At 46.6% G+C, this 22,896-nt stretch overlaps 1 protein-coding gene across 2 annotated transcripts in view; it reads left to right on the forward strand.

The window, feature by feature from the left end:
• Positions 1 to 22,896, forward strand: part of LOC144762422 (cytochrome P450 2K1-like) — a 579,377-nt gene that overhangs the window by 36,376 nt on the left and 520,105 nt on the right. For both annotated transcript variants that reach the window (XM_078647602.1, XM_078647603.1), the window contains exon 2: positions 21,168 to 21,330. In XM_078647602.1, coding sequence (XP_078503728.1) covers positions 21,168 to 21,330 — 163 coding nt within the window. The remainder of the gene's footprint in view (positions 1 to 21,167; positions 21,331 to 22,896) is intronic.

A 22,896-nucleotide genomic window follows, 5' to 3' on the forward strand; every position in this document is an offset into this window, starting at 1 on the left:
TACTCACTTGAAGAGAGTGAACACCATAATACTTGGGTTCGCATCAGAGGGTTACAAATTCAACTTTAAAAAATCAAGAATTGCCCATCTGACAGTCCTGTTTTTAGGATATGAATTATCAAGTGAAGGCAAAAGCCTGGCTGACAATTTCCTAGAGAAATGTGCTGTACTCCAAGCACCTAGAACACTAAAAAACCTACAATCAATTCTAGGCTTCCTAAATTTCGGAAGAACATACATTGCAAATTACGCAGAAAGGGTAAAACCCCTTTATGATCTAATAAAACCAGATTTTAAAAGAATCAATTGGACTCAAAAACACACAGAAATTTTGAGATCTTTACAAACAGACATGTTAATTACAACAAAATTAGAAACACGTGATAACACACGCAATCTTGTGATTCGAGTCATCCCAGGAAGATGCGGATTCACGTACCTGACCTGTAATGAGGGAGAAAAGGTACCAATTGCATATAAATCACACTTGTACACAGAAGCTGAAAAGAGTTTCAGTATTAAAGAAAACATTGTTCATGCAGTTCAAGCGGCTATAATAAGAGAAAAAGACAACGCTGACGGTAGACGTATCACAGTCAGAACAGCGGAATCAGCCTTTGAGGCATTAACAACCCCATGTAATTTACCAACAACAGCGTTGAATCCAGAATGGATACAATGGGTGAATTCAATTACAACGGACAGAGTAAAATACTACTTTGATCCAGAATTAAAAGAATTAAAATATCTAGAATATGAAATGACATACCCTCTGCCAATCGACATTCGGCCCTTACGACAGTACGCCTGTGTAATATATACAGACGGCCATGCTCAACCACCAGGGTGGGGAGAACAAGCATACAACCCCACATGTGAAATTACAAAAGAAGTGTGGCACGGAGGGAAACTGAGACCTCTGCTAATAAAAACACACTCAGTAGAAACTAATTCAGAAGAACAAACTGAAATAATAGCATTGAAAATGGCGCTAGATAATGCAGATCGCGAATTCCCGACACTTATAGTGTCCGATTCATATTACTGCGTCAAATCATATAACAACGATTTGCAGAAATGGATTCGAAACGGTTACAAAGATGACACAGGTGCAACAATAAAGCAAAAAGTGCTTTGGAAACAAATAGTTCTTTTGCAGAAAGAACTACCAAAAACTCTCGTGATACACTCACTGAGTCATCAGCGTGATGGCGTTCACGTTGCAGGGAATTCATTGGCTGAGAAAGCCACAGCGGTAGCAACTGAATCGGCTTCCGTAGTTAGAAAAAAGCGTGCAGTAAAATACATTGACGGTGAAACAGTGCTGGCGGTGAAAACGTCATCAAAAGGCGACTGCTCAGCGCTACCGATCAACTATCCACTCAATTATACATACATAATCGATGCAAACTCCATTCCTTTTGCTCGAATCCCTGGAGTGGGGGACAGAGTAATTCCAAACACGGACATGAGAGGCTTGTTAATAGCAGACGCACATATGGGTGAGGGTCTCAGACACCTCAAACTAAAAGATTCTCTGGAAGAATTACAATCAAAGTACTGGTGGCCAGGCATGAGCCTGCAGCATCACATTTTTGTAAAGAAATGCCCTGACTGCAACAGAGAACGCAGTGGCGAGAGAAACGGTATATTACCATGGCGTTTCACTCCAGAATGGATCAACAATAAAAATTAATGCGTCCAATTAACATATAAAGACTAGTTTCCACTTGTAATGTAGATCCCCAGCACTCGGCTGACGTCTGGACTGTTATAAAAAGATTTGCGAGTCTATAATGGCATATACGCTAGAAGCATGCTACGTTTGGCTAATGTTTTTTCCTCTTGCCATAAAGCGTGTGGCAAAACATGGTCAAATGAGCATAGCATAGCGGGACTCTTCTCACTTCCTACCTGAGGGAACGGGATGGTGTAAAGAAAAAAACAAAGGCATAGAGCAATCTATAACAGCGAAGGTATTAGGTTCGGGAGCTGGGTGGGTCAAACATCTAATAAGTGTCCAACGTAGTCTAAACAACCTGCCAAGAAATTCTCTGAGGGGATTCAGTCCGTACGAATTATTGTTTGGGACTAGAATGATGGTCTTAGATCTTGACAGTCAGACTTCAGTGGTTAAAGAAAAAAGCTTTGATATCCAAGATCGTTTGGCTATTTTGCAGGACTTAAACGAAACAAGGAAAGACCTGAGCAACATAAAGTTGAAACAACAGCCAACAACCACTGAAGAAAAACCACCTGTCCCAGCAAGACCTGTCTGGATTCCAAAAGTCGGGGATCTAGTCAGAGAAAAGATCGCGGTAAAGAAGGAATTTGGGCCTTCTTACAGAAAAGCAGTTCCTGTATTGTCTATCAACGGGACAAGATCAGTAGTACTACCGCCCCTTGCTGGTAAAAAGGAGAACAGAGTTGTATCAATCGACCTGGTAAAACCACAATCATGTGGCCGATAACAAACAGTAGGCCAAGTGGACTCCCGATAAGTAGTAGAACACCAAGGTTTGCTACCAACACAGAGGTTCAATCTAAGAGGCTACTCACATTTGAAATGCCTACAGAACAACAACAAGGACTATGCAACAATGCTATGGAACTTAAACCTCTAAAAACCCAAATAAAAACATTTAGCAAAGACACACCAATCTACAATGAAGTAACAAATGACTATGCTGCTGCAACAAAACACACTAATAAAGCAATTGGGGTGGGGTCGCACACTGCTCACACACCAGCGGGATCGCCCCTAAGGACTGTGGTAAATGTAGTATATGTAGTTAGTGTTCTGCGATGCATCTTCTTTCGATTCTCTGCTTTCTTCGCTGTCTTCGCCATCCCTGGACACGTGTTTCGGGGTATTTATCCCTCATCAGCAGGGATTAGGCCATCTTCTATCTTCTGGGGTTGCCGGTGGCTGCCAAATATCACCAGGTTTAGTACCACTCCAGGCACGCAGGTGCGGGGTCCCGGGCTCGTCAGCCAGCTGCTCGAGGGAGCTTTAAACAATACAATTGGGGTGGGGTCGCACACTGCTCACACACCAGCGGGATCGCCCCTAAGGACTGTGGTAAATGTAGTATATGTAGTTAGTGTTCTGCGATGCATCTTCTTTCGATTCTCTGCTTTCTTCGCTGTCTTCGCCATCCCTGGACACGTGTTTCGGGGTATTTACCCCTCATCAGCAGGGATTAGGCCATCTTCTATCTTCTGGGGTTGCCGGTGGCTGCCAAATATCACCAGGTTTAGTACCACTCCAGGCGCGCAGGTGCGGGGTCCCGGGCTCGTCAGCCAGCTGCTCGAGGGAGCTTTAAACAATACAATTGGGGTGGGGTCGCACACTGCTCACACACCAGCGGGATCGCCCCTAAGGACTGTGGTAAATGTAGTATATGTAGTTAGTGTTCTGCGATGCATCTTCTTTCGATTCTTTGCTTTCTTCGCTGTCTTCGCCATCCCTGGACACGTGTTTCGGGGTATTTACCCCTCATCAGCAGGGATTAGGCCATCTTCTATCTTCTGGGGTTGCCGGTGGCTGCCAAATATCACCAGGTTTAGTACCACTCCAGGCGCGCAGGTGCGGGGTCCCGGGCTCCTCAGCCAGCTGCTCGAGGGAGCTTTAAACAATACAATTGGGGTGGGGTCGCACACTGCTCACACACCAGCGGGATCGCCCCTAAGGACTGTGGTAAATGTAGTATATGTAGTTAGTGTTCTGCGATGCATCTTCTTTCGATTCTCTGCTTTCTTTGCTGTCTTCGCCATCCCTGGACACGTGTTTCGGGGTATTTACCCCTCATCAGCAGGGATTAGGCCATCTTCTATCTTCTGGGGTTGCCGGTGGCTGCCAAATATCACCAGGTTTAGTACCACTCCAGGCGCGCAGGTGCGGGGTCCCGGGCTCGTCAGCCAGCTGCTCGAGGGAGCTTTAAACAATACAATCGGGGTGGGGTCGCACACTGCTCACACACCAGCGGGATCGCCCCTAAGGACTGTTGTAAATGTAGTATATGTAGTTAGTGTTCTGCGATGCATCTTCTTTCGATTCTCTGCTTTCTTCGCTGTCTTCGCCATCCCTGGACACGTGTTTCGGGGTATTTACCCCTCATCAGCAGGGATTAGGCCATCTTCTATCTTCTGGGGTTGCCGGTGGCTGCCAAATATCACAAGGTTTAGTACCAGTCCAGGCGCGCAGGTGCGGGGTCCCGGGCTCGTCAGCCAGCTGCTCGAGGGAGCTTTAAACAATACAATTAGGGTGGCGTCGCACACTGCTCACACACCAGCGGGATCGCCCCTAAGGACTGTGGTAAATGTAGTATATGTAGTTAGTGTTCTGCGATGCATCTTCTTTCGATTCTCTGCTTTCTTCGCTGTCTTCGCCATCCCTGGACACGTGTTTCGGGGTATTTACCCCTCATCAGCAGGGATTAGGCCATCTTCTATCTTCTGGGGTTGCCGGTGGCTGCCAAATATCACCAGGTTTAGTACCACTCCAGGCGCGCAGGTGCGGGGTCCCGGGCTCGTCAGCCAGCTGCTCGAGGGAGCTTTAAACAATACAATTGGGGTGGGGTCGCACACTGCTCACACACCAGCGGGATCGCCCCTAAGGACTGTGGTAAATGTAGTATATGTAGTTAGTGTTCTGCGATGCATCTTCTTTCGATTCTCTGCTTTCTTCGCTGTCTTCGCCATCCCTGGACACGTGTTTCGGGGTATTTACCCCTCATCAGCAGGGATTAGGCCATCTTCTATCTTCTGGGGTTGCCGGTGGCTGCCAAATATCACCAGGTTTAGTACCACTCCAGGCGCGCAGGTGCGGGGTCCCGGGCTCGTCAGCCAGCTGCTCTAGGGAGCTTTAAACAATACAATTGGGGTGGGGTCGCACACTGCTCAAACACCAGCGGGATCGCCCCTAAGGACTGTGGTAAATGTAGTATATGTAGTTAGTGTTCTGTGATGCATCTTCTTTCGATTCTCTGCTTTCTTCGCTGTCTTCGCCATCCCTGGACACGTGTTTCGGGGTATTTACCCCTCATCAGCAGGGATTAGGCCATCTTCTATCTTCTGGGGTTGCCGGTGGCTGCCAAATATCACCAGGTTTAGTACCACTCCAGGCGCGCAGGTGCGGGGTCCCGGGCTCGTCAGCCAGCTGCTCGAGGGAGCTTTAAACAATACAATTGGGGTGGGGTCGCACACTGCTCACACACCAGCGGGATCGCCCCTAAGGACTGTGGTAAATGTAGTATATGTAGTTAGTGTTCTGCGATGCATCTTCTTTCGATTCTCTGCTTTCTTCGCTGTCTTCGCCATCCCTGGACACGTGTTTCGGGGTATTTACCCCTCATCAGCAGGGATTAGGCCATCTTCTATCTTCTGGGGTTGCCGGTGGCTGCCAAATATCACCAGGTTTAGTACCACTCCAGGCGCGCAGGTGCGGGGTCCCGGGCTCGTCAGCCAGCTGCTCGAGGGAGCTTTAAACAATACAATTGGGGTGGGGTCGCACACTGCTCACACACCAGCGGGATCGCCCCTAAGGACTGTGGTAAATGTAGTATATGTAGTTAGTGTTCTGCGATGCATCTTCTTTCGATTCTCTGCTTTCTTCGCTGTCTTCGCCATCCCTGGACACGTGTTTCGGGGTATTTACCCCTCATCAGCAGGGATTAGGCCATCTTCTATCTTCTGGGGTTGCCGGTGGCTGCCAAATATCACCAGGTTTAGTACCACTCCAGGCGCGCAGGTGCGGGGTCCCGGGCTCGTCAGCCAGCTGCTCGAGGGAGCTTTAAACAATACAATTGGGGTGGGGTCGCACACTGCTCACACACCAGTGGGATCGCCCCTAAGGACTGTGGTAAATGTAGTATATGTAGTTAGTGTTCTGCGATGCATCTTCTTTCGATTCTCTGCTTTCTTCGCTGTCTTCGCCATCCCTGGACACGTGTTCCGGGGTATTTACCCCTCATCAGCAGGGATTAGGCCATCTTCTATCTTCTGGGGTTGCCGGTGGCTGCCAAATATCACCAGGTTTAGTACCACTCCAGGCGCGCAGGTGCGGGGTCCCGGGCTCGTCAGCCAGCTGCTCGAGGGAGCTTTAAACAATACAATTGGGGTGGGGTCGCACACTGCTCACACACCAGTGGGATCGCCCCTAAGGACTGTGGTAAATGTAGTATATGTAGTTAGTGTTCTGCGATGCATCTTCTTTCGATTCTCTGCTTTCTTCGCTGTCTTCGCCATCCCTGGACACGTGTTTCGGGGTATTTACCCCTCATCAGCAGGGATTAGGCCATCTTCTATCTTCTGGGGTTGCCGGTGGCTGCCAAATATCACCAGGTTTAGTACCACTCCAGGCGCGCAGGTGCGGGGTCCCGGGCTCGTCAGCCAGCTGCTCGAGGGAGCTTTAAACAATACAATTGGGGTGGGGTCGCACACTGCTCACACACCAGCGGGATCGCCCCTAAGGACTGTGGTAAATGTAGTATATGTAGTTAGTGTTCTGCGATGCATCTTCTTTCGATTCTCTGCTTTCTTCGCTGTCTTCGCCATCCCTGGACACGTGTTTCGGGGTATTTACCCCTCATCAGCAGGGATTAGGCCATCTTCTATCTTCTGGGGTTGCCGGTGGCTGCCAAATATCACCAGGTTTAGTACCACTCCAGACGCACAGGTGCCGGGTCCCGGGCTCGCCAGCCAGCTGCTCGAGGGAGCTTTAAACAATACAATTGGGGTGGGGTCGCACACTGCTCACACACCAGCGGGATCGCCCCTAAGGACTGTGGTAAATGTAGTATATGTAGTTAGTGTTCTGCGATGCATCTTCTTTCGATTCTCTGCTTTCTTCGCTGTCTTCGCCATCCCTGGACACGTGTTTCGGGGTATTTACCCCTCATCAGCAGGGATTAGGCCATCTTCTATCTTCTGGGGTTGCCGGTGGCTGCCAAATATCACCAGGTTTAGTACCACTCCAGGCGCGCAGGTGCGGGGTCCCGGGCTCGTCAGCCAGCTGCTCGAGGGAGCTTTAAACAATACAATTGGGGTGGGGTCGCACACTGCTCACACACCAGCGGGATCGCCCCTAAGGACTGTGGTAAATGTAGTATATGTAGTTAGTGTTCTGCGATGCATCTTCTTTCGATTCTCTGCTTTCTTCGCTGTCTTCGCCATCCCTGGACACGTGTTCCGGGGTATTTACCCCTCATCAGCAGGGATTAGGCCATCTTCTATCTTCTGGGGTTGCCGGTGGCTGCCAAATATCACCAGGTTTAGTACCACTCCAGGCGCGCAGGTGCGGGGTCCCGGGCTCGTCAGCCAGCTGCTCGAGGGAGCTTTAAACAATACAATTGGGGTGGGGTCGCACACTGCTCACACACCAGCGGGATCGCCCCTAAGGACTGCGGTAAATGTAGTATATGTAGTTAGTGTTCTGCGATGCATCTTCTTTCGATTCTCTGCTTTCTTCGCTGTCTTCGCCATCCCTGGACACGTGTTTCGGGGTATTTACCCCTCATCAGCAGGGATTAGGCCATCTTCTATCTTCTGGGGTTGCCGGTGGCTGCCAAATATCACCAGGTTTAGTACCACTCCAGGTGCGCAGGTGCGGGGTCCCGGGCTCGTCAGCCAGCTGCTCGAGGGAGCTTTAAACAATACAATTGGGGTGGGGTCGCACACTGCTCACACACCAGCGGGATCGCCCCTAAGGACTGTGGTAAATGTAGTATATGTAGTTAGTGTTCTGCGATGCATCTTCTTTCGATTCTCTGCTTTCTTCGCTGTCTTCGCCATCCCTGGACACGTGTTTCGGGGTATTTACCCCTCATCAGCAGGGATTAGGCCATCTTCTATCTTCTGGGGTTGCCGGTGGCTGCCAAATATCACCAGGTTTAGTACCACTCCAGGCGCGCAGGTGCGGGGTCCCGGGCTCGTCAGCCAGCTGCTCGAGGGAGCTTTAAACAATACAATTGGGGTGGGGTCGCACACTGCTCACACACCAGCGGGATCGCCCCTAAGGACTGTGGTAAATGTAGTATATGTAGTTAGTGTTCTGCGATGCATCTTCTTTCGATTCTCTGCTTTCTTCGCTGTCTTCGCCATCCCTGGACACGTGTTTCGGGGTATTTACCCCTCATCAGCAGGGATTAGGCCTTCTTCTATCTTCTGGGGTTGCCGGTGGCTGCCAAATATCACCAGGTTTAGTACCACTCCAGGCGCGCAGGTGCGGGGTCCCAGGCTCGTCAGCCAGCTGCTCGAGGGAGCTTTAAACAATACAATTGGGGTGGGGTCGCACACTGCTCACACACCAGCGGGGTCGCCCCATAGGACTGTGGTAAATGTAGTATATGTAGTTAGTGTTCTGCGATGCGAAGACAGCGAAGATAGCAGAAGATCGAAAGATGATGCATCGCGAACACTTTACTACATTGACCAGAGTCCTTAGGGGCGACACCGCCGGTGTGTGAGTAGTGTGCGACCCCACCTCCATTTGTAACTTTAAAGCTCCCTTGAGCTGCGGGCTGACGAGCCTGGGATCCCGCACCTACGCGCCTGAGTGGTACTATACCTGGCAGATATTGGCAGCCATCGGCAACCCCAGTACACGGCCTATCCCTGCTGATGAGGGGTAATACCCCAAAACACGTGTCCAGGGATGGCGAAGACAGCGAAGATAGCAGAAGATCGAAAGATGATGCATCGCGAACACTTTACTACATTGACCAGAGTCCTTAGGGGCGACACCGCCGGTGTGTGAGTAGTGTGCGACCCCACCCCCATTTGTAACTTTAAAGCTCCCTTGAGCAGCGGGCTGACGAGCCTGGGATCCCGCACCTACGCGCCTGAGTGGTAATATACCTGGCAGATATTGGCAGCCATCGGCAACCCCAGTACACGGCCTATCCCTGCTGATGAGGGGTAATACCCCGAAACACGTGTCCAGGGATGGTGAAGACAGCGAAGATAGCAGAAGATCGAAAGATGATGCATCGCGAACACTTTACTACATTGACCAGAGTCCTTAGGGGCGACACCGCCGGTGTGTGAGTAGTGTGCGACCCCACCCCCATTTGTAACTTTAAAGCTCCCTTGAGCAGCGGGCTGACGAGCCTGGGATCCCGCACCTACGCGCCTGAGTGGTACTATACCTGGCAGATATTGGCAGCCATCGGCAACCCCAGTACATGGCCTATCCCTGCTGATGAGGGGTAATACCCCGAAACACGTGTCCAGGGATGGCGAAGACAGGGAAGATAGCAGAAGATCGAAAGATGATGCATCGCGAACACTTTACTACATTGACCAGAGTCCTTAGGGGCGACACCGCCGGTGTGTGAGTAGTGTGCGACCCCACCCCCATTTGTAACACTAATAAAGCAAACAGTAATCCTGAAGCAATTGGAACAATAGACAGAACGGCATCCGGCTACTTCATCAACTTCAATGATTCATCTGAAGATCTGAGTGAATCAAAGGAACAGACATCAACAAAAACCTTTAAAGATAAAGCTAAGGAACTTTTTAAAGAACTGAAAGAAACCTATCTGATTTCTCCATGGATTGAATTCTGGGTGGCCTTAGGTGCACTTATCCTCATACTTTGGCTCATCATGGTACTATGTTTGGGACATTTCATTGAGGGAAAATATGCTAAAATGGACACAGCAAGCCAGAAAATCAACTTGCTCCTCAAACCACACACGTCTTCACACGTCGAGAAAAGAGAACTTTCTTCAGTTAACTTCACAGCCAATCCTATACCCGGTGGGGTAGCATGGGACAATACTGATTATGAAATCTATGGTCCGGTTGAAATCCTGAAGTATCCACATCAAATTAAGATCTCATTGAGTGACTTTGTAAAACCAAGCTCATTTGCTGATGATTGGGACTTTGAAAGTATTAATGATATGATGTCTGACCTAGTAATGTCTGCTAAATTTACAAAACATTATTATTTGCAGGGTTCGTCTAATTATGATAAGATGTTCTGCTATAATCACTTTGGTAACCATTATCTGCATAAATCTGCACAACCTAGAAATGTTTTAAATTATAATCAATGGGAACACTGTGCAACCCCTCCAAAAGGTAGCTCAAGAACTTTTTATGACAAATATTCATATTTTTCAGGGTTCAACACAAGTAATGCAGAAACATTTTATTTCAAATTGTCGAATAAGACAGGTACAAAGACCATGCTTACAAACACTAAATTGATATATTCAGACTCATTTTTTGAGCAAATGAGTACATTTGGTTTTGATTATTGGGACAAAAATGTTGAAGTAAAAAGCGTTTGGGGTACAAAAGAATGGCAAGTACAAGGTATAGAATCATTGTTTAGAGCCTGCATGATCCCAGAACAAATTATATTTTTGAATTACACTATTCAACAAACTACCTGTCTTGGCCTAGCCAAAATTAAAGACTTAAACAAACCGTCTATTCCAAAGCCAACAATGAACAGTAATAGCTCTATAGATGAGGAGATAGACGTAAACCATATATTAAGCCAAAACAGAACACATCCTGATTGGAAACAGTGGTTGATCTGGCCCACAGATACTAATAACTGTCAAGACAGATTCCGGAAAAAAATACAGGGGTTCACATTGACCAGGCCAGACCCTAGATATTCCCAAAGACAACACCCAGGGATAATTACCACGTACAGTGTGGGCAAGCTCTGCCTTCAATGGCTACAAACATCCACACTGACAGAAATTAAGCAACACCTAACTTTACTTACTGATGGTGCTGACTTGCGTGATTTCATTATGGGGACCGCGCAAACAGCGTCAAAAACGCTTCATAGCAGCCTCTGTATATGCAGCTTATAACGAAGCCTGGAAAATAACTCAAATTGAAACATCAGAGAGAATACGGGAAATTGACCGTATTAATTTGGAAAAATCACTTTCTGTAGTGGACAATGGGTTAATGACTCTGTCCTCCAGAATATACTCTTTGGACAGCATTGTGTCTTCAGCAATCAACATAATATCGCAAGACTTACTGTTGTTACAACACGGTCAGTCCCAATTGCGTTCTATTGTACAGCTTGGCTGGACGTTACAAAATCTGCGTTCAGGCTATGTGCCTTGGCGTTTAATCAACACAACGTCACTATTCGATATCTTTAACCTTACTGATAAACAAATCAGTATGGCAGAGAAGGGTGCTGATTATACAATCCTGAGCATTGAGAAACTCAAGAGATTACCATTGACAATGTCAGAACGACCTGTCAGTGAATGGATAATACATGGGATAATTAATATTCCAATATCTACTTTCAGGTTTCAATACTGCCAAAAATATATACAGGCTGGCATGTACGAACAATTGGGAAAAGGGTACATTAAGTCAACATGGAACTTGCCCTATTCACATGCATGTGTCAGTAATAAAGGCCAGAAAGTGTTTCTTAGTGGCAATAATTGTGCGATGTCACTAAGCGGTACACTTCTGTGTAATGGTATTAGTTTACACGGAGCCTGTGAAGGGTCCTCAAATAATCTTTCATGCCACCAGCTAGGCACACCTGCAACACAAATAGAACCATTCTTTAGGAGACTATCGAACGGGAGTTACATTGTAATTGTAGACCGCAGATGTTGTAGTTTGGTGCCCGGAATACCTTATCTCATAACTACGACTGCGAAGGTCATGTGCTGTGAACGAGTATTGTTCCCCAGCGCAATGCCAGACAGGGAGGCAAGGTTATGGCCGAATTTGAAAATTGCTTCTATTCGAATTGATACTTTAAGCAGAATGAAAACAGTGCTCCTTCAGACGCCGACCAGGCTCACGTCATCAAAAGAAACGTATGATCTCCAAGTTGCAAGGACAACGGCAGAGATTCATTCATTGTTATCAACTAATTCCCCCATACATTTCGCAGAAATCCTGAACGAAATCTTAAATATTTCTGATACCAGTGGAGTCTCAAATGTATTTAAGACAGTGTTTTCGGGGGCTTTAACACCATTTAAAGCCATTCTGGGTATTTTTCCAGACTTTGTCCATTCCATCTTTGGTGGACTTCCTCTCCCTTTGGGACTAGTGGCAGGAATCCTATTTTTGATCCTGTTATTTCGCTATGGCAGACCGTGTCACAGACAAAACACCTGCAACAAGGGAAGAAACAATCCTAGCCATTGGATACCGGGACCGGATATCTAAAATCCTTGGACTATCCCGGCTTAGAGACCTGAACATGACTTGGTTTCTTTCATTTCGACCAATGTGGCAACGATGTGTTTTACCTGTATTAAGGTGCTTGCTATGCGGAGAAGAATGCGTGTTGGACACCTGTCTGACGCTACAATCGGATGCGCCAATGGAATCAGAAACTTTGTTGGATCCGGTCACGGCTCATGCATTGTGCTGTCCCCAGAGGCTACCAATCCTGATGACGGCATTCGTGGAAACTTCACCACTACGATTGAGGGGTAGTGAAGTTCAAGATGAAAGCAGCATCGATCAGGTACGACCTTCTGTCAGCTATGCTGATCAAAACATCAATGGAGGCAATCATGCTCATGAATGCATGGGGACCACTTTTTCAGAGTTAGTGGAACTTTCACAGGAAGCTGTTGACAGCTTTTTCGACAGTCTAAATGATATGATGTTCTCACCAGAGCAGAAATAATGACTTTTGGGCAAGCTAGCACACGGCATTCCCATCACCCTGAATTTGGCCTTCAACTTTAATGATAAAGTAACATGAACAATTTTTTCTCCAGTCTACGAACAGCAGATTTTTTCATAACCCCCAAAATATTTTCATGGTTTTTTCGGGACACTTATCTTCTGCGTAATGTAGAAACTATTCTTAGAGAACTAGCAGCCTGATTCATGAAGCGAAATTGCGCCCGCAATGGCTGCGAAAATGCAATTGCGGGTGCAAAACACGGAATCGGCATTCAAGTACAAAATAGCGAATTCGCAAACACAGAATAGCGATTTAAATAGCGATTACGCTATAATAGTCGCAGACTCCGGGTAGTCGAGCATTAGCGATACGGAAATAGCGACCAACCACGGAATCTGCGAAATTAATAGCGAAACGCAATATTGTCTCAATCGGCATTCATGAAAAAAATACAATAGCGAAAAAGCGCAAATTCGCACGTTTGCGCGGCGCAATTTAAGGACAACTCAAAGCAGGTGGTAACCATAAAACCCATGATTAAGTAAAATTTGAAAAACTGTTGGCCAATCACCAACAGGTCCAGGCCTGACCAATCACACATAAGGACATTCAGCAGCAGCATTAGGCGTTCCACAATGCCAGGGATGTACATGGTGGTGAGGCGGCGAAGGCTACAGCGAGCAGCACGGAGGAGACGCATGAGGCAGGAAAGGATTTACCGGCAGCGGGTCACCTTGCTGGGCCAAACCAGAGAACAGATTTATGCTAAATACAGGCTGAATGGGGAAATGATCACCTGGCTGATACAAGAACTCGACCCCATCATGCAGCACACAACAAGGCGAAACAATTCTGTGCCCACACATGTGCAGGTATTGTGCAGCCTGCACCTCCTGGCCTCCGGCAGTTTCCAGGGCATAGTAGCCGCTGCTGGGGGATATCCCAGCCCACCATGTCACGCTGCCTCCACACTTTTGTTGATGCCATGCTCAGCCAGCTCCACCGCCACATCACATTTCCCACGAGCCAACAGGAATTGGACCTGACAAAACTACAATTTTACAATGTCGCCCATTTTCCCCATGTCCTCGGCTGCATAGACTGTACCCACGTCGCCATCTGCCCACCAGCTGCCACGGAGTATATGTACCGCAACAGGAAGTCCTACCACTCCCTCAACATACAGATGGTCTGCAATGCCAAGACCATCATCACTGACATTGTGGCCCAGTACCCAGGGAGTACCCATGACTCCTTTATCTTCAGGCACAGCGGACTCCACACACGACTGCTCGGTGGAGAGTTTGGGGAAGGACACCTACTTGGTAAGTACACTTTGTCGACAATGTCACATTGCTATGAAGTAACTGCGCTGCACAGGCAATCAACATCTGCTCCTCTCATTCAGGTGACAGTGGCTACGCCCTACGGGAATACCTCCTGACCCCTTACCTCAACCCTGCCACACCTCAGCAACGGCACTACAATGTTGCGCACATCCGGACAAGGAACTGTATAGAAAGGACATTTGGCCTGCTCAAGAGCAGGTTCCGTATTCTGCACAAGACAGGTGGGGCGATGTATTACAGTCCTGCAGCGTGCTGCCGCATTGTGGCTGTCTGTGCAATGCTTCATAACATTGCAACCAAGCGCCGGATACCTGTTGACATCTCAGGCAGTGAATCTGAGGGGGACGACCGGCCACCAGCACATGCGCACCATGCACGCGGGGAGAACCCAGCTGAAGGCCACAGACGTCGCAACCACATCACAGCGAACAATTTCTAGCCCACCCTCTTCCCCCACCCCACATATCACAATTGCATGCAAAATGTAATGATTACACAAGGCTAATGTGTGCAGCAAAATAAATGTATTTGTTTCATTCACAAGATAAAGGTTATGGTTTCAACTATTTACAAATTACAGTATTCCTGCATACTGCAGTGTGAAGGTTCTTGGCAGGCTTAGCGTCAGCCTGTGCCAGTGTCCCTCAGACAGTGTCAAAGGCGCCTCCGGCGCATAATGCCCAGGCGCCTGTGAGGCTCATCCTCATCCTGGGCACCTGTACCAGGCGTTGCCCTGGTGCTGCGCCTAGGTGGCGGGACCTGCGTGGCAGATTGGCTGCTCACGCTGGAGGCACCCTCACTGGCATCGTCTCCCCCTACAGTGGCCGGTAGCACAGGTGTGTGAAGTGCCGTCACGGCGGTGGTTAGGTGCTCCAGGACCCTGGTTATGTCCTCGCAGCACTGGACCAGTTGGTGCTGCTGGGTGAGAGAGCGCCGCGACAACTGGGTGGTGGCATTTGCTGCCACATAATTTGACCTACTATAGGATGACAGCCGGCTCATTAGCTGGTGGTGGCGCCTGCTTGCTACACTGCGGTGCTTGATGAGCGCAGCAGTGTTCTCCTCCATGGCTGCAGTCATGCGGCCCATGGCCGCCGTCATGCGGTCCATCCTGTCTCCAACTCCCGCCACATTGCGGCCAATTTTGTGCAGATGGAGCTGGATGGCTCCTTGCTGCTGCGACTGGCGCTGGTGGATTCTGAGCATGCGCCGCTCGACGCTCATACAGGCATGGAGATGCCCATTGCCCCTCCTGCTGATCGGCCGCTGTGTTGCCGCTGTCGCAGGCCCAGATCTCGTTGCACGAGCTGCAGGTGGTGTCGCAGCAGGTGTTGCTGGTGCGGCAGGAACTGGAGGCACATTGGTGGGGTGCCTGCTCTGGCTGCCGGTGGGACGGAAGATGCAGGAGCAGGTACAGTGGGGGGCCTGGCCTTGGCAGCCGAGGGGCCGGCAGATGCAGGAGCAGGTACGGTGGGGGGCCTGGCCTTGGCAGCCGGTGGGCCGGCAGATGCAGGAGCAGGTACGGTGGGGGGCCTGGCCTTGGCAGCCGGTGGGCCGGCAGATGCAGGAGCAGGTACGGTGGGGGGCCTGGCTGCTGGTGTTGGTGCAGCGGCAGGGGCTGGTGCCTGGGTTTCGGGTTGTGAATCCTCCTCCTGGGCCTCCTCATCAATCTGCAGCCTCTCGCTGTCACTGCTATCTGCGCCACCTGTGAGGGTAAGTGGATACTCATTAGTTGCATGTGACTGTCAGACGTGCAGATGTTACATGCATGCTGGGTGACATTCCCTGGATGGCTGTGGATTTGCGTACTTTGGAACCTTTCTGGCTGCATTGTGGTACTACTACATTGTGGACATACTACATCTCCCACAATGCTTCAGGGCATTTCCTGATGCACAACATAGGCATGACTAAGGGCCAATGTGTGAGCCTATTTGGTCAGGGACGGTCATAGGGGACAGGGTCGCAGTCGCATGCCACTTACCTTGGGTGTCTTGGGTGGGGCGGGAGGAGTCCAGAGGGGTCACGCCAATACACGCCTCCCTCTCCAAGGTGTTCTCAACCTGGTCCTCCAGGGGTGTGTTGGGTGGGACTGTCGGTCCGCCACCTCCAGTGCCCGATGCCTCTCCAAGGCGCTCCGCCACCCTCTCCTTGGCACGACCTCGGAGGTCGTACCAGCGCTTCTTTAGCTCCTCCAATGACCTATCGGCCACACCCACCGAGTTCACGCTGGCAGCTATACCCAGCCAGATCCTCCGCTTGTCTTGCTCTGGGACCTTTCTGGAGTTGGCCCCAAAGAGCCGGTCATGGTTGGCCACCACCCCTTCAATGAGGTTCTCGAGCTCCTGCTCTGAGAACTTGAGCTTTCGCTTTCGTCCTGCGCTGTTGCTGGGGCCAGGGACAGCTTCCTCAGACATGGCAGTGGATATGTCGCAATTTCAGTCGGTAGACAAGTCGCTATCGCTGTTTTAGCGTCTGCTTCCGACTTGCTCCCTCGGAGGTTTGCCTCGCTGTGGTGTTTGGGGGTGGGAACTGCCTGCTTCCTGGTTGTGATGTCATCACTGTGCTCGGAAAGCGACTTCCCGTTTTCCCGATCGCGCGAGAATGCGAGTCGCTATCCCGATCGCACGGGATTGCGAGTCGCTATCCCGATCGCACGGGATTGCGAGTCGCTATCCCGACGCAGGTAGCCGGGAATAGCGATTTTTCTGCGAATTTTGTTGGTCGCTAACGGATTTAGCGCCCGCGTGCGAGTCGCTATTTTTTCCCCGAAAAGTACATGAATGCCGTTTTGCGTTTCCTCAATAGCGATTCGCTATTACTCGCTATTAGGGACACGCAAAACGGCCCGTACATGAATCAGGCTGTAAATTTCTATTTTAGGTACTTTAGAGACATTAGCTGTCTTCTGGCATGTTCATGGATATTTTATTTTGTGATGAAATGGTCTCGCATTTTTTCTTCTGTATTAAGAGCCATTTCATGTGTTATTTTCATATCTTATTAATAATGATATATGAATATGCGTGATTAATTTAGCATTTCTCTACTGCTTATGTGCATATAGCGCATATGATTATATTTTTTTCGTATATTACATAATTTCAAAATGCATATGGATGTATTTTGGGGTGGTACGGTATACACATACGTCACTGTATATTTACTATGCCTAGATTTGTAAACATGGACATAGTTAGCGTGGAGTGGGTGTGATGTATTCCTATAGGTTCTGTATTGATCCCCCTATTCCTGACCCTGTTCTGGTTAACAATTAACTAGCAGCCATCCCATGATGCAAAAACCGTTATCTGATTAAGCCACACCACGGCACAGGAACGCGTTATCTGATTAGGTCATAACGCTTGCCATCTAATTAGGCAAGCACTATTCCTTCAGCCCCTGATAAGGCATACGGAGTTCTCTAAACAAATCAAACCTATGACAACTTGGGAAAATCCCTGCGGCCATTGTTTTGATTTCACCGAGAACTTCAGTAAAGAATGTGCTAACGACCAGTTCGTATGACATCCTTATTGACGTATCTATGTCCATCCTTACGTCAATCTCGGCACCTTACAGGTATAAATATTACCGACATTGCCTTAAGCAAACACACGCGGTGGTGACGAGATCGGAGCAGCGAGACTTGCCGAGGAGCCAGCACAGAGCGGACCCCGCTGGTGCTGCCCCGCCTTCCTGACGCGCTGAGAACGAGACGCTGCTTTCTCCTGCCGAGAAATCCAGCTCCGGCGCTTCCAAGCAGCCCTTACAGGCAGCCTGGAATATCGAGAACAAAGACGAGAGATACCAGCCCTCAACCATTCTAGATCTCAGGTACAGAACTAAATAACCCCTTGCAGAGAATTCTTGAGTCAGTCACTTGGCAAAACAAACTTAACTTAAACTGCTACTTATCTACTCCCGCCCACGTATTAGGCTTAGGTCAGGTACACTGGGGTAGGCATAGTTAGAAGCACCAGTTGAGTACGATTAGTCAAATGTATATATGTATGTATCTATTTTATCAATTTTAAATATCATATGGCTTAGAAACCATATCAATGCTTCCTCAGTATTATTTTATACTTCTGCTTTTATTGTATGCACTTTACTTAACCATAAGTATTGCAATAATATCGATTCATTTCTCTTGTACGAGAAAAGAGACTGATCAATAAATAACATCTTTTATTGAACACGCCCGTCTCTTCCTTTTCTCTACAATCTGGTGAAACTAAGAATGCACTGAACTGACTGAGTAAAATAAGTTGTCTTTTGTTTTCACACGACTCTAGAGATACACTCTTGATTAGGGGAGAGCAAAATTGTCATGTTCTATGGTTGTCAGAAACTAAATCCCTTCTTGTCTATCCAGGGAGGTTAAACTCCTCCTTGCCTATTCGAGAAAGTTTCTAGTGAACTCTGAGCTAGCTGGCAAACCCAAAACTTTAAGTCTAATATCGTCAGTAGAAGACCTAGTTAACCTCCGTCCTAGGTCTATACTATTGAAGGTATTATTCCAATGCGCAGAGCCTATTGGGATAATAGGAACTACACTACAGTTGCATCCTCCTCCTCTGAGATTGCTTTGTTTTTATTGTAAAAAGAACGCAAATGAATCTTGTGTGATGCAATACTGCCTTGCGGCAGGCAAGTTTGATTTGTGGAACACAGTTGCCAGTTGCATTATGCAATGCTGTGGCACAATGCTTAGTTTTGCATTGTAGTGTAGCATTTGGAACAAGTGGAGCATTCAAGTGGCAATAAAAGTTGCGGAACACACCACAACCTTTTTTGACACACGTCTATGTATTTTGAGAGAACGAGGGATAACGCCATCACTTGAAATATTTGGATCACTATATCACTCTATAATTAATCAAGCCTCAAAATGACATTGTCAATGCAATTGTACAAGTACCTCATACAAAGAAAAAGGTAGTTCTTATGACTGTGTGATTATAATTTTGCTCCATAAAAAAGTATGCATCCATTTTCATTCCTTTGATGAAAATCTTAAAACAAAAACATACATTGATATGGCATGATGTGTAACAGGTGACGTTTGACAAATTGAGAAAAATAATTGACGATACTCTTGCAATAAAACCTTTGGTATCAGGTTGTAAGTATGTGCTATGGGACTCTGTGCAATTTTGAGTCCATATAGCATTGGCGAATAATGCGTCATGAGATACCCTAAATTACAAGGTTACAACTTTGCAGTCCAGTATATTCCTGGGGTAAGAAATACTCATGCCGATTGTTTATCAAGATTACATCTTGACTTGGAACTGTATGAGTGTGCTGTTGGATTCTTTAGCTATCGTTTTGTTATAAGGGAGAAGGAATAGTTTGAATGAATGCAGAATTACATTATATTACAGACAGTTTGTGAGTTTTTTGTTAGAGACTGGCCAAATGTGAAACAATTGCATGGTTACTTAAAAAACATTGTCCACATTTCAGCAAATCTCCCTATGGCGTATATTACATGATAATTATGAGAAAACATTGTTGGTGGTGAATGGTTGGGAATTTTGTGCATATTTGTAGTGTGTGTTAACTACAAACTTTGGAAAACACACAACACATCCTTTTTACGGGATTTGCTTGGGATAAATTTGCTTTCGATTTTACTGAACCGTTATTTGCTTAAGCACAAGATAGCATTTCCTAATTGCCATTTTAGACTTTTTTTCACAATGGATTTATTTTCTTTTGTTGGGTCAGCCACCACTGATATTCACGTTTTGAAAGGTATGTTTGAAATTGTAGGAGCTCATACATAATTATAACATTTAATGGTGTGCAGCTGTATAATGACAGCAGTAGCCAGTGCAGGTAAGAGCGGTGAGACCGGGTGGGGGCGGGGGGGGGATTTCGATAGATGACAGTGAGGGAAAATAAATAAATAAATCATTTATTTTCCCTCGCTGTCGTCAGTCAAACCTATTATTCAACTGGTTATTGGAGTGCACTAGCATGTCAAAGAATTGCGCTTGTGTTGAGGAAGGTAGAAACAGAGCAACTCATAAACAAGAGAAAATAACACAAATATTCTGAATGTAAAAAGTGCACCACAGGAGTCAATGTCTCAGTTGGAGACTGCATTTAAATTAAACACAAGGTTGAGGTGGTAAATTTGATTTTGGTTATCAAGGACCTTTGTGTTTTTAATTTGTTACAAAAGGATTAGTACAGGTGGCTTATGCTAGATGTTTTTCAAATCTTTACACACCTAAAGTTACTGAGGATCAACCACAAGTGTTTTAGGCTTTTGAATCAAACGATACTCAGGGTGTACTAGAGGAGCAAACGTGTTAAGATAATTTATGAATCGCTGGAAAGATTAGTGTGTGCAGTTTTAGTGAAGTTTGGTTAAGGAGATCTGAGAAACAACTTGTTGTTTGAAGGCCAAAGGCTGTCATGTTGGCAATCATGGAAATACCTGGCTGTCCGAAGAGCTGCTTGTTTGTGATGATGTGTTTGAGGATTCTGAAGACACTAGCTGTGATGGTACTGAGCATATATATAATTCTGAGAAAATTATTGTGCAAAACGTATGGTGGAGTAACACAGAGTGGCACAGTGATCTACTTGCCAAGAAAATTGTGAGATTACATTCTGTCTTAAGTTGTTCCTCGTATATAAGTTTGTTTGCTTGTTGTTCGGTTGGGGAGGAGGGATGTGATATCCTTTACGTGTGTTTATTTTATTTGGTTATTTTGGTACTGGTTATTAGGTATTATATGTTGTTCTTGGTGCTATGATGCTCTTTGTTCCTTCCCGCTATGTAACGTTCTAGGTTTGGAACGGGTATCCAAGTTCCTGGGTCGGCATTTGGATGCTGCCTGGAGCTGCTTAGACTACTGTTTCCAGACTGGTTATTGCTCAAATTAAAAGCTTAATTCTATTCTATCGAAGTGTGGTGTTTATACACCATGAGCCCAGATACCACGCATGGTTATTCTGTTTCCTTATTTCTCTTTGGCCCTTGACAGTATTTGCCCCAGCACCATGAAACAAAACGGTATATTTCTGCTTTATAAAACTTATTAGCACAACATAACAGATCTCTATGGTCAAAGAAATAGGTTGAGCTATATTTTTTTTCATAGATTGTGAATTGAACACTGTTATGTTTTTTTCAGTTATCCAAGAAATATGGCTCAGTTTTCAGTATCCAGTTGGGAATGAAGAAAATGGTGGTTCTCACAGGGTATGAGACTGTGAAAGATGCTCTTGTGAATCATCCCGATGAGTTTGGGGAAAGGGCGCACATTCCCATACTTGAAGATATAAATAATGGTTTTGGTATGTATTTCTCTAGTCATTTGTCATATGATTGGACTGCTGAAGCAGAACTGTGCCCCAGAAGTACTAATGTATTTTTTGTCTCAAGTCCTGCAATTTGGGAAATCATAGAGTTTGCAAACAGAAAATGTGTTATTTGAATGTACTACACCCATTTAGCAATTTAGTAGCATATTACTGTATCACTAAATGGGTTTAGCAAAATCTTATGGCCTAGCTAATTTGTAACGGTTATGTTTGGGTTGTCCCTTCAAAATAGCGATTCTATGTGGTATTAATAATGTTTTGCGACTAAACTGCAGTTACATAACATTAATATCTAACAGACACCTCAAAGATGATGGCAACCTTTTACCTAAAGGACGGATTAAAAGTGTGAAGTCTAAATGCAGGAGGATCTATTGTTTGCTTATGTAAAGATGTTATGGTGTTTCTTGATTGCCCATAGCTCACAATCTAATGGATAAGTGCAGTCAGAATAAGAGATCTATAATTTTTACTTGTCTGAGAATACCCCACCAAATTACAAATGTCCAATGTTTTGTACCATTTCCCCGGGGATGGAAGACCGGAGCCGATTTTACTGGACAAAAAATAAATTACAAGAAAATTAATTATTCTTAGGTAATGGTGTAAGAACTTTGGTCTACTGGGAATCAAGCAGCCCGTTGTAGCACTTGACTCTCAGAGTAGCAAGGCAGAGCCTTCTCAAGGGAGGTGGTGTGGGCAACCACTCGAGTCCACAGGCGCCAAACAAACAACAAAATAAGCATTATCCAGTCAGCACTTTAACTTATCTAAAGAAAAAGTACTTATTATACACACACTACTCAAACTACATAAGGTGGGAGGTGGGACTGTCGGGGTGATAACTTCTTAACAGTTACACCCCTAGCAAGCTCTAAGGTCCAAAATCCTAACATGCCCCACATGTACAAGACACAATTTAATGGGCTGTAATTTAAAAAAATATTCATGCTTACTTGCTTTGTCAGGTGGTCATCACAATAATAAAAGCAAAAATGTGTCGTGATGAACACTAATAACATCACTAATGATGGAACCATCTTACAATGACAATTAGCCAGTTAGGGAGGACACTCTGAGTGGGATAAGGTTCTCATCCACACCCTCCCAATCTAGCACTCCCCCCTCTAGCTCACACGAGGTCAATCGCCCCATACCTAGCCACGATACCCCCAAGGGACAGACGAGCCCTGAAGTAGGTGACCTAACCGTAGAATCTGTTATATCCTCCAATCAGTCAACTGACCAACTGACTCGCAAAAATAGATATCTAGCACTCCTATCATGGAATGTGGCGGGTTTGGCTGCAAAACTAGACAGCACCGACTGGTGTGACTTTGTGGATAACCATGGTATCTGTATATTCCAAGAAACATGGGCCATGACTATCCATCACAGAATGGGTTTTGCTACTTATGCCGAGCTTGCAACTAAGGGACCCAGAGGTAGACCATCTGGTGGCCAGACCATATGGGTGGGTGTCCACCTCGGGTTCTCAGTTAAAAGGATTAATACTAATAGCCGTGATATACTATGCAT

This window comes from Lissotriton helveticus, chromosome 6 (assembly GCF_964261635.1).
Source record: "Lissotriton helveticus chromosome 6, aLisHel1.1, whole genome shotgun sequence".
Lineage (NCBI taxonomy): Eukaryota > Metazoa > Chordata > Amphibia > Caudata > Salamandridae > Lissotriton > Lissotriton helveticus.